General features: G+C 36.6%; 1 protein-coding gene across 3 annotated transcripts in view; it reads left to right on the forward strand.

Annotated features, from left to right (window-relative positions):
* FAM3C (family with sequence similarity 3 member C) overlaps positions 1-13,282 on the forward strand; it is a 47,173-nt gene that overhangs the window by 428 nt on the left and 33,463 nt on the right. Inside the window, exons 1-2 of one of the 3 annotated variants that reach the window (XM_023513209.1) lie at positions 2,537-2,682; positions 12,857-12,911. In XM_023513209.1, the coding sequence (XP_023368977.1) occupies positions 12,899-12,911 (13 nt within the window). In that variant the 5' untranslated portion in view covers positions 2,537-2,682; positions 12,857-12,898. Of the gene's footprint in view, positions 1-2,536; positions 2,683-12,406; positions 12,426-12,856; positions 12,912-13,282 lie in introns of those variants that run through there. The other 2 variants (XM_023513208.1, XM_003789786.3) reach the window with 2 other exon arrangements.

Here is a 13,282-nt window from a genome sequence, read left to right on the forward strand (position 1 = left end):
GCTGGGTCTGGGCGGCCGGCCTGGCTGCCACCTGGAGTGCGCCTTCCTAGCGGTGTCCCAGCCCGCGCCCTGCGTAGTGCAGGCTGAGAGCTCTGAGCTGGGGATTGAGTCCGGGGTTGCGTTTGAACTCTCTGGAGCGCCGTCTTGACTCACTTGTAAAGTTTTAGTGCCTCCTAAACTGGAGATACTGTTTCTTTTTACAGCCTACACAGCCCTTTGGTGTTCGGTGGTCATTCTTTTTTATGTGGTTACTACTATCCTCACAGTTCTGTACCACGTATGACGATTTGAGATTGCGCTCTCTAGGTGTTTTGGGGGCGGAGAGGATGTTTACATCACCTTCTGCCTTAGAAAAAAAGATTTCCTGTAATACAGATCTGTTCTGCTATTTGATAGAACCTTTTTTTTTCTTTTTCCTTTGGTCAGAAATAAGAGCACAATGACACTAAATCGTATTAGATTGGTTAGCATGTAGCAGGCACCGTGCCACCTGCTTTCATGGGCACATTTAATTCTCACGACAGGTCAGTGAATAGATCCTCTTTATCTATCTTTGCAGTTTTACAGATGAAAGTATAAACTCCCAAAGCTGTTAAAGGTCGATGCTGACAGCAGATCCCCAGATCCCTTGGACCTGCGACCACCTTGCAGGACTAGTGGTATATTGTTACATTTTCTAACGTTTTGGAAACGTTACTGTTACTCAGACAGGGTGCCTTATCCAGTATAAAGAGACCTTCATTTAATTTTGAAAATACCGAATGCCATTCAATAAGAAATTGGCAGACTCCGCAAACTGTCACTGGGTTTGGGCGCTGTCATTGACCTGCACCTATTTTTTTTTTTTTTTTTTTTTTAGAGGCTGCCATTCTCTTGAATTCTTTGGCCATTTACTGATTTAGTCACAGTATTTTCAATTTTATACACGTGGTAGAAGCTTTGTTTCACCAAGTCTTGTATTCTCACGGCTCATTAAATACCATTTCTTAATAGGAAGAAATGAAGAGGTCAATCTAGTGATTGTCAACCTGGGTATCTCTCTGAATCACCAGTGGGACTTTTTAGAAAGGACACGGGCCATATTTCCCAGAGTCCCCATTGTAGGGGGCTTCTCTTTCAAAAAGGAGTCAAAACAAGACTGAACATCACTAGGTTAAAGTGACTTTCAAAATAGACTTAATGAATGTTTCATCACAATTACAGAATTTTAATATGGATTGGTATTTTAAGCATTGTTAATCTTTCATAATTTATGAAGATATATTACAAAGGAAAAAGTAATTGGGAAAAGGGCTGAAGGACTTAGAGACTGTTGAATGGTGAAAAAGTGATGTTTCGTGTGGGGAATCAGAAGACTTACATTTTTCACTATATGTTTTAGGTTTTAAATGATATGATTAGTCTCATTTTTCAGGCATTTGTATCATTTTTAAAATATTAGCGTGCCTACCAAGTACCAGTATCATGGATATTAAGAATAAAACAGCCTAGACTCTCACAAATCTGCTTTTGTTTTTTCTAAGGCAGGGAGTGTTCATTTATTTTTTGTTTGTCATTTTTATACCTATTTCTTAAAGATGAAAGATATACGAGCCACGAAGCAAAAGATTTTGGTCTTATGGCTCACGAAAGTCTATCTAGTTCAGAGCTTAGTAAATAGCAAAAAATTGTTTTGAGTTTTGTCCAGAAGCGTCCCTCTTCTTGGGAATCACATAATCTGGATTCTGAACAATAGTTCCGCTTTTAGTTACTTCGTGAATAGCACGGACCAAACTACCATCATGCCGTATTTATTTTCTTAATCTGATGGGGGATGCTAACAAGGTGATTTCCCAAGATCTTTAAACTTTAAAAAGGTTTTGTGATTTTTTTTTTTTAAATGGAACTCCTAAAATACAGTCAGCTGACTTTCTTACAGAGGAGGAAATTAAAGTGTTCCACTACCTGTAAGTCTCCACAGGGTGCCTTCATTACTATTCTGTCATTCTCTGTTTCATTGCCCTGTTCCATTTGGGTGAAGCTATTATATTACCTTTCCCCAATTTCCAATCTTATTTTTTAATCTTCTCGTCGTGATTTTTCTGCCTTCACTTTGGTGAGTTTTTTTTCTTTTCCATGTTCTTCCTTTATTTCGTATCACACAGCATGTACCATTGTAAAGTGTACAATCTAGTGGCGTTTAGCTCATCCACAGTGTTGTGCAGCTGTCACCTCTGTTTAGTTCTAAAACATTTTATTACCCCAAAGGGGACTTACATTATCCACCTAGCAGCTAGCAGTTATTTCACATTCCTTCCTCCTCCCACCTCCTGTCAACCACTGATCTCCTTTCTGTCCTTCTGGATTTATTTACTCTGGATGGTTCATAAAAGTGGAACTATACAACGTGTGTTCTTTCATGTCTGACTTCTTCCACCTAGCACAGTGTTTTAGAGGTTTATACGTGGTGTAGCACTTAGCAGCACTGCATTACTTTTTATGGATGTGTAGTACTCCATCTTATATTTAATTGATGCATGTCATTCCATATATATCATTCCATCGAACAGGACACATTTTGTTTATTCCTGCATGTGTTGATGGACCCTGGTGAGTTTTTGTGTGCCAGTGAGAAAGTCAGTTCCTACATGGATTTTCATCATAAACTCTAAAAGGCTCGTTAAGGTAGTATCATGGTTTCAGGTACGTTTCCTACCCATGCCTTTCATTTCCTGCAGTTAAGTGGTCGTTAAGTGAGTTTTAAAGGACGCGTAATCAACAAAAATGAAATTTTAAGTTGGTTCAATTAATATAGTTTTGGAAAATTTTATACTAGAAGCTTCTTACTGTTCTTTGCAAATGGCTGCTGTTGAAAAGGTAAACTGAGGTACATTAAAATTTTAGAGTTTATTTGAGCAAACAATGATCCATAAATTGGGCACTTTCAGACCAGAAGTGGCCTGGGGACTCCACCAAGAAAATTTAAGAAGAGACTTTTTACCTAACAAATGCAACATTGTACCCTAATTCTTTGTACCCTCAATGAATCCCAAAGAGTTTAAAAAAAAAGAGAGAGAGAGAGACCTTTGTAGGAGAGGCACAGAAGTAAAGCAAAGAAACATTTGATTGTTTCCAGTTACATAGTTGCTTTATTCTATCCTGTTGGAAAGTTCCTAGTTATACCCTTTTAATTTTGAGTTTGTTGTCTGTTTCTAATTGGTTGAATTAGACCAATTCTCATGGCTTCTGCTTTTATTTAATATAGGCATTTACAAGAATTAGCTCGAGTTAAGTTTTGTATGTTTGGAAATCAAACAAGCTTGAGGTCACTTATAGGCCTAACTGGTTTTCATTTGCTCAGACATTCTTCAGGACTAGTTTCTAGCTGTCTTTACTTTAAAGCTGCTCTATTACGTTCAGTTCTTGTGGTAGATGGTATGCTACCAGGTCCTTTAGGCAGATGGAACCACTCTCTTCTTCTGTTTCTTCACATAGAAGCTGTGACTGGCAGAATTTTGTCTATCTTGCAGACTATTTAAAGACTATGTGAGTGGAGTGGAGATTTAGGGAATTTTTTTTTTTTTTTTTTAAGAGACAGAGTCTCACTTTGTTGCCCTGGGTAGAGTGCTGTGGCATCACAGCAACCTCCAACTCTTGGGCTTAAGTGATTCTCTTGCCTCAGCCTCCCAAGTAGCTGGGACCACAGGTGCCCACCACAATGCCCGGCTATTTTTTGTTGCAGTTTGGCCAGAGCCGGGTTGGAACCCGCCACCCTTGGTATATGGGGCTGGCGCCCTCTACTCGCTGAGCCACAGGTGCCGCCCCGAAATTCTTAAACATTTATTTAGAACAGGAACCTATAACTTCTTATCTAGTATAATATAAAATAGTTACATGAGATGCAGGTAGCAGTTACTGGTATATTTTATATCAATTTGTGCTTTAATCTGTCTCACTCTCTTTTTTCTGAAGGAGTTTATAAACCAGATACTTCATACTTCATTTATCCTATTTTCAAATTCTTATAGTTAAAATGTATTTGATTTTATCTTTGTCTTATTCTCAGTAATACATTTTTCTTTCTGTTCATCCATCTCCCCCTGGATGATGTATTGTAGTGTAAGATTAAGGGAGTTTAGTTTACAACTTTTTAAACAATTATAGAGCTTTGAAGGACTTGAGTAAAACTTAATATTGTTTTGTAGGGTTCTGTCTTATCTGGTTTTGTTATGTTTGTGGTCTGGGTTACAGAAATCTAGTCACCATTTCATTTCTTCAACGTGATTGTACATTTTTAAGCAAAATTCTGCATTGGTTGATTAAAAACAGCAAGAAAACATTTGGGTAATTTTAAGTTTAATACTCTGTTCTAACCATTGCAAACAGGAGTTATTTTCCCCCTATTTCTTTCCATATTTTCTCCAGATTTATTCATTGCCCATCTCTCCCTCTTCACTCCCACGGAAGACCTGTTCTGACGTCAGGCTGATTTCCACCCTGAGGCCCTTCTTACTGTCTTACAGGGTTATTAGGAGACCTGGGATATGTGAGACAAAAGAATGATAACTCATCATTTCTTTAGATATTTGCTATGTAAAATGTTGGTAATGAAAAATTAGATAAGGTGTCCTTACCTGACATCTATTTGTAACGAAGATTATACTGATGACTTTGAAGTGCAGCTTAGCTGTATCTTGGGGTGTCATGCAGTCTAGTTTGGCCTCATATTTTTGTCTTAGTCACTTCCAGTCATTTGTGTGTTGGTGGCTCAGTTCAGAAGTATTTCTAACTTCCTTGTGATTTAGTGATTTCTGTTTTGTAATTACAGTCCATTGAAATATTTACTTAATGTTGTATTCATACCAGATGTGATGGGATCATGTGATCATTTCTGTAACCATCCTTTTCTGTTGAAAGTAGCCCTTAGGAATGCCAACTAGCTGATTATACATGTATACAGCCAGCCACGTCCCATTCTGTGTTGGGAAGTTTTAGGATGTTGTGGTAATATTTGAGTGAACACCAAGTCTGTGTTGGAGTAAACCTGAACTCCGGCTGCCTACTCAAAAATAAACGCTGGGTACTGAATGAGAATATCTGTGGGTAGAGCGCACTTTTCAGAATTCGGTGGAGAGCAGCCCCACCTGCTTTGGTGTGCTTCCTTCACGGGTATTGTCTGTGACAATGAAGTATCTTTGTTAGGAAGTCGCTAAGCCATGTTAGATTTGGGGATGGGGGAGCAGAAAACAAGTCTATTTAGTTTTTAATCCCTTAAAGTGTTTCTGGAAAACAGGGTTAAATACTTATTGATCCCCTGAAATATTTCAAAAATCTGATATCTATAGTTTCTAAAGAGAAAAGAATAGCTCTGGATCTCTTTTGCTAATTCACACTGATTGAAGGAATTGCACTATGAAATTCTTAATGTTGCAATGGATCATCTTGAAATACTTAATGCTCTTAGAATGTAGTGTGTGTGGTCTGTCAGGCTTGGCTGCTTCTCCCTGCAGTAAGTCTTTGGGGCAAAGCTGATCTAGGTGGAGCGCTTTCCTGATTTAGCCAAGCACTTTTGCTAACCTGTTTTTAACTAGAGGGAAGTGGGTATTATAGTTGTATCTTGCCAGTTTTCATTCATAGCGTAGTTTTATCTAAGTTGCTGTTAAGTCAGAAGTTTTACAAAGGATTATTGTCTCCATCAATTGTCAGGAGAACAAGTGAAAAGCAGAGTGTAGCAATGTATAGTGCATTGTTGAAGAAAGATAAAATCTACCCAAAGCAAATCCCGATTTGCTGTGTATCTAGCATTGGTTAGAGGAAAAGCAAAACATTCTAGAGGAAAAGAGGAAAATTAAAAATACTTTCTGGATCTTTTGTGCTTGTCCATGGTGTAGCTCTGTTTCTTAGCCCCATTTAGATAGTAGTCCTCTTTTAAATGTAATTTCAATATAATGCTACTTAAGAAAATACAAAAAGCCATATGATGCTGGTTCAGAAAGTTGTTTAAAAATGCAGGCGTAGATCATCTATGCTCTTCTTTTCCCAGTATGTTCAGTAGATCACTAGAAAACGTCTCTTAAAAGCCTGACTTGGTGGTTCACTGATCTGTTGATAAGCTTTGGTCTACTGCTCTGCCTGCTCACCTTTCTGTGGGCCACTCGAGAGAAGTAGTGGATACATGTGTGTTATATTCCTCCGTGATCTTTTGAAAAATTCGTCCTTCTAACTATTGTAGAATTGGTGTGGATTGCCCTACCCACCTCCCCAATTTTTTTCTTTTTTGTTTTTGCTCCTTTTTTCTCCCTAGTCAAATGTAAGTTTAGTTAGGTCCTTTAAAAATATGGAGTGCTTTTCTAGTTGTTAGGTAATCATTTTAAAATTTTCCCTTTAATCATTACTAGGTCATACTCATTTCTAAAAGCTGTATGAGAGAGAAAGAAGGCGAGAGTGTAAGTGTGTGTGTTTTAAATTGGTGGATTTTTTTTTTTTTTTTTAAGCATGGCCTTGGTGTCTTCAGAAGGGTGGATTCTTTTCAAAGGAGGTATCTTCTAGGATTCGGCATCTGCTGCTGTCCAACACTTTCTTAAGTTAGTAATCGGAGTTTTAATTTGAATCAATTAGTGTTAAAACCACCAAATTGTATTTGGAATGTTTATAACACAGCGCTAGTGGCAAAGATGCCATACTGAGTTTTTAAATGTTCATTTCTTTTAAATGGATGCGATCTTCTCACCCCTCTCTATTTTGTTATATACTTGGCATTTTATAAGTTGGATAAACATCAGAGGTGGTTACTCTATTCTTTTTTAAACCCATCACAAAAATAATTCCATATAAATACATACAGGAAATATGATGTCAGTCTTTCCCCAGTATAATGTTATAGCTAATGAAGTAGAATGTGGTAAGAGCCTTAATTTTTATTCATTTCTTTGTAACTTCTAGGATTGATTTGGAAACATTACAGAGTCTAAATTTATTCCCACCTTTGCCATAGACAGGTAGCTTTATTTATAGAAGGCAAAGGTTTTTTTTCTTCCTTTCGAGGAGGGTCCATTCTATTGTTGATCATGGAGGACATGCTTCTTCCCTTCCATGGAGAGTAGTTGATTATGGAAATGTGAGACGAACTCATATAGGTTTGCTCTGTCCTACATTTTAGTGGTACTTCTAAGAGGACCACTAGAAGTTCTGTGGAAGTTGATACTCTGCACAAAATCTGGCAAAAACTGTTAGATTGTTGGGACATCGTCAGGAAAGTCTTTATTCTTTCATTTGTTCATTTAGATCTAGTGCATCTTGCTATGTTGCCCAGGCCAGTTTTGAACTCCTGGGTTCAAGTGATACTCCCATCTCAGCCTTAGAGTAGCTGGAACTACAATTGTGGGTGGTTATGCTCAAGTTTATTTCTTTATTTTTACATTTTAAATTTTTTTACTTTTTTTTTAATTCCTCTATCTTAAAAGGATTTGCAAATGATGACATAGGCATATATGGATGGACGTTGGACCAAGATTGGTTTTCACATATTTAAGTGGGTTTAAAAAAAATTTTTTTTTGACACATGAAAATTTTATGAAATTCAAATTTCGGTATCCATACATAAATAAAACTTTATTAGGACACAGTTGGACTCATTCAGTTATATATTGTCTATGGTTGCTTTCTAGCAATTAAATTCAACTGCAGAGAGTGACTGTATGGTTCACAAAGCCTAAAAATATTTAACATTTGGCCTTTTTATAGAAAAAGTTTGTTGACACTTGCTCTATTTTATTCATATAAATGCAGCAATTTATAAAGGCAGTTATTTATTGCAAATTGCTTTTAAAAAATCATACTTTTGTTTGTAAATATAACATCAGAGTAACTTACCCTAAGTTCTATTTTTAGCATTCTTTTGATGTCAGTATTATCTTGTTTTTCTCTTTTACTTTAAATGCTCTGGGGATAAAATTTTAATTTCCTACATTCTGATTTTGGGGGTCTATTAGTCTGGGTTCTCTAAAGAAACAGAACCAATGGAATAGATAGGTATAGATCTAGGTATATAGACATATATTTCTTATAGTAAATTATATATAGTTAAATCTAGCTCTTTATAGACATTTAATTTGTCATATGTTAATGTATATAATGTGATATGTAATTATAGTGTGATATGTAATTATATATAAAAATTACGTATAATCATGTATTACATAGATACAGAGGTTGGGAAGTCCAAGATTTGTAGCTGACAATTGGCGGCCCAGAAGAGTAGACGATGTAGTTCTAGTCAAACGTTGAAGCATCATCCCAGCTTGAAGACAGGTAGAGAGAGCAAAAAGTCTCCCTTACTTGGCCTTCCTTGTTCTATTCAGGTCTGGGGTACATTGGATAAAGTCTACCCACATCAGACAGGGCTATCTGCTTTACGTAGTCTGTGGATTCAAATGTTTATCTCCTTCAGAAGCACCATTACGACAAACCCAGAATAATGTTTAACTTAAGGTATAGATGTCCTGTGACCCAGTCAAGCTGACTCATAAAATTAGCCATCATGGGGCCTAAGTGTACTTTACATCTATCTGTTTGTACTTTGACCTTTTTTCATAGTCCTCTTGCAAAGCCCCAGTTCCCAGGGATATTAGACTCATCTGAACATATTCAATTGGTTCAGTTAAAATTGTCATTAGGCTACCACTAAACTGAAGTTGGATTGAATTGAGTGATAATTTCTTTATATTTGTGAAGTATGTATATAACTTAAAGATTTTTTTCTGGTTTACTCGTTAATACTAAATACATGTATCAATGGGTGTGTTTGTACACTTCATTTTCTTGTACCATTTCTGTTGGGGAAGGATTCTAAAACAAAATCTTAGTCATTTTGCCAAACTTTGAAATCTCCAGAGTAGCTAGTTTGAAGCAAAGATTATCAGTTCATAGAGCAATTTGCAAAAACCAAACTGATTGGCATGGCATTGTATCAGCAAACCTTCTATTACAGTATGTCTGTAAGCAGCTAAAGTGAAGCGAAGTGGTTTTGTTCATAGTTTGTGCTTCTTACCCTTCATATGACCTTAGACAAATCCCCTGACCTCATTTGTAATTCTGTTATAATACCTGCTCTCGCTTGAGGGCTGGTGAAATGATTCCATGAAATAAGAATGTACGTGAATTACTCTGCTGTCTGTCTGTATTACTACTTAGTTTTTGTTAACTGGCAAGACATTTCCTTCCTAGTAAGCAGTTGTTTTTTATGACCTACTTTATGATACAGAGTAATGTTCTTGAAATTTACCCAATCTAGTCTACTTCTCAATGAAAGTGTGGCAGTATCATTTGACCCATGCTCTCTTGTTCTTGAAGTTAATTGATTCTAGAAGAATGCCCTTCTTATTCACACAGTAGCCTGATTTCTACTTGACTAACAAAATTTCATGAAATCAGACGGTTTAAATTGTAAAACCTTTAATGAAATTTGGTATGTCTGTCTGAGGTTCTAGATTAGGCTCCCTGCACGAGACTAGATCACTTACGTTTACCCAGTTCATTGTTTGGTTGCCCAGGGCATCATGGTGGCCCTCCTTGCTGTGACTCTCCAGTGATTGATTATGCACCTTACCTATTAATAGTCTGATTTGGTTCAGTCATTTGTAATACAGTAGAACCTTTATAAGTTGACCACCCCAGGCACTGTAAAATGGTCAACATATGGAGGTGATCAACATAAGGAACTAGGCCTACTATACTGACAGGTACATGTGCATGTCTGGTCTGAAAATTAGGTCAGTTTAAGGAGGTGGTCAGCTATGGAGGGTCTACTTATATATTCATATGTAAACACTGAAACCTGTTATTTTAGCCTATATGACATTTTTTGAAGCAAATGCATTTCACAAAAGTTTCTGAATTTTTTTTAATCTGTCCAAAAAATATTCTTCACTAATATTCTGGTTTTGGTAAATGGCTCTGTATTTCTACCTTTTGATAAAGAAAGTTTGTGTGCAATTTATAATAGTGTGCAATTTTAAATTGCACGTGAACTTTAAGTCCCCCCTATATATAGAATGTTACAAATCCTTTCACCTGTTGCTTTTAGATTTAGAGTTCTTAATTAAGAGCGAAGGTCTTTTTTTCCTTTTACTATTATATTTTTTCCTTTTACTATTCCTCTTCTTTGGACCTGTTCGATTCCCATTTGATTATTGGTGGTTCAGTCTGAGGTTTCTCTTAAGTTTTTGATTCTCCTCCCAGCAGGATTAGTACATATAAAGATTTTCTCTGTTTTTAAATCTCCTCCTAAGAAGACAGGTCAGGAGTGATTTAGAATTAGCACATCATCCTCATAAATAGATGTTCCTTGTTTTGCTCTCAGGTATATCCAGTATGCTTTCTTTATGCTGATTGATACTTTTGCATCATTAATTTTCTTCTTAAGCAAATTAATTAGAGGTGTGTTATGGCTGAGATATAATTTCATGAGATTTTACTAAGGTTAATTCCCTGAGAAGTTTTAATAGGAAACAGTTGTATTCAGCTAGACAATTGTAGTTGCTTACATTGTGGGCTTAGTAATGATGACTTCAGAAAGGCGGGTGCCAGCTGGTTGCAGGTATATGAGGCAGTGACTGTAATTATACAGGTGTGACCTCAGGAGGGAAGGAAACTGAAATAAGAACCAGTATCTGCGGCCAAACTGCTCGTCACAATTTCAGGGAAGTTTTCGTAGGCCACACTCAGATACAAGTAAGGTCATTTGGAATATTAGCTGGAAGGAAAGACGTGTGTTTGTTGTAAAAGTAGAGTTTAATTTTGTTGGAAGCCCAAGAGGATTTATAACCTTTTTGGGGTTTTCATTTGAAAAGCTGAGAACTTTTTTCTTTGCTTTTTTGTGTATGTGATGGTTTGTAAATACCAGAGTATCTCTTGTTTCCTTTTATTTTTCTAGCCTAAGGCTAAGTAGTTATTTTAAATGGATATATATATAACATCAACTTTCCTATTATGTGGAAGGTGTTCAGATAATTAACAAAGGGAAAGAAGTCAATAACACACAACTCAGTTAACGTGTTCTTCCGTTCTTCAGGTAGACTGCGCAGAGGCAAGGGAGCTAGCACATGAGTGCTGTCCGTGACCACCCCCCAAGCCCCTGCCTATTCCCTTGAATAAGAAAACCGGGCGTCTCGCAAAACTGTATCTCTTATTTTTCAGGGTTCTTCAGGGGTGTCCATTATTTTTATTGGAAGCATTCTATGAATTACTATACATGTGTCACACAAAGACATTGAAACATAAGTATCAAAATTGAGTCTAAAACAGAGAAATGTATTGCTGGCTAATGTGAGTCACTAATTAAAATTTTCTTTTGAATTCCATTCCTTTACAATAAGTTGAGTTGACTGTAGGCACTGCCCTGCTAAACTCCGGTATGGTTTTTCCATTTAACTCATTTGCTTTTTCAGTTCCTTTTAAAAATTTTGCATATGTTAATGAAGCAGCTACATTTGAGCCTAGGCAACAGAGAGAGCTTGTCTCAAATTAAAAAATAAAATAAAATTATTTGCCTATCTTGAATTATTTCTGAGGAAGAAAACATAGATACGGATTTTTTTTTCCAGCATCTGTTTCTTATTGATATTTAAGTGATATCCAAGAACAGTTCTTTTATTTCATGTATTAGCATTGCACTGTCAGTTGTGCAAAGTGGCTCAGACCTGTTAATTCCAACACTTTGGGAGGCTGAGGTGATAGGACTGCTTGAGGTCAGGAGTTTGAAACCAGCCAGAGGAACATAGAGACCCTATCTCTACAAAAAAATAGGAAAATTGGCTGGGCATGGTGGTGCTTGTGTACCTATGGTCCGAGTCCCAGAAACTCAGGAGATGGAGGCCAGAGGGGCAATTGGATTCAGAAATTTGAGGTTGCAGTGAGCTGTGATGATGCCATAGCACTCTAGTCTGAGCAATGGGGTGAGACCCTGTTTCAAAAAATATATATATTGTTTCAATAATGATAATTGCCAGGATATTTAAAATTGCAATTCAGCATTCCTGAATATATTATTTCACAAACTTAAATTGAAAAATATGAAAAGAGGTCCCTGGTAATAGAATAAACCTTTGTTATGAATGCTTATTGTAGGGACATGTGCGCTGTGTCATGTCAAATATGAAGTGGCATCATGTACTAAAGCGAATCAGCCAACCTAAATTTTAACCACATTTCATCATGATAAGGAGCTTAACTTCTTTGGACCTCGTCTGTAAACTGAAGTTTTGGAACTAAATATCAAAAGTTCCTTATAGGTGCATAATCACTGAGACTAACTTAAGGTATTATGTTCTGTTTATTAGCTTGATGGCAGATTTTTTTTTTTTTTTTAACAGACAGACTCACTTTGTCACCCTTGGTAGAGTGGTGTGGTGTCACAGCTCACAGCAACCTCCAGCTCTTAGACTTAGGTAGGTGATTCTCTTGCCTCAGACTCCCGAGCAGCTGGGACTGCAGGCACATGCCACAAAGCCCAGCAGTTTTGAAAATTATATTTCAATTTCATTATGTGATACATGTTGCAGTTTGGCTGGGGCTGGGTTGGAGCCTGCTCGCCCTACTCACTGAGCCACAGGCACCCCCGACTGATGGCAGGTTTTTACTTATTGTTCATTCAGTTAGGACATAGCATGATAAGTCACAGACCCTCCTCTTAAAGTTGTACCATCTGGTGGAAAAACACAAGTCTATTGCTAAGAGTTTCTTTAATTAAATATCAGTATTGGAATGCTTAGAGGCATCAAAACATTTATTTAATTTAATATTCACACTCCAAACTCAATCTAAGGAGGAATGTTCATTCTAGACCTAACCATCTTTGCTTTTTTTGTTGTTTTTTTAGGAGCATATTTAATGAAAAACGCCATAGACTGAAAAATCAAACATGAGGGTAGCAGGTAAGATATTTAAATGAATAGTAATCATTTTGCTTTTTGTGTAACCTATTGGGTAAGTAATGATTAAAGGCAAGGGTAAATAATATTTAATTTTTCTTTATATTGAGCACAAAGCAGGAATAGAGTAATCTAAATCATTATTTAGTCTTTTTTTTTTTTTTAGATAGTTTGGAAATCAAAGATTGGCAAATCAAAGATTTAGTATTATGTAAACATTTGTGGACAAATCTTTTGTTGAAATAATAGGTTGAACATCTTAAAATTCTGAGATGTCCCACAATTTGAAACTTTCTGAGGACTGATATGTATGGAGATGTTCATGCAGCCATTGTGGAGTACAGATTTTCATATTTAGAACGCTCAGCTGGGAA

Source organism: Otolemur garnettii, unplaced genomic scaffold (assembly GCF_000181295.1).
Source record: "Otolemur garnettii isolate 467f Iridium unplaced genomic scaffold, OtoGar3 scaffold00037, whole genome shotgun sequence".
NCBI lineage: Eukaryota > Metazoa > Chordata > Mammalia > Primates > Galagidae > Otolemur > Otolemur garnettii.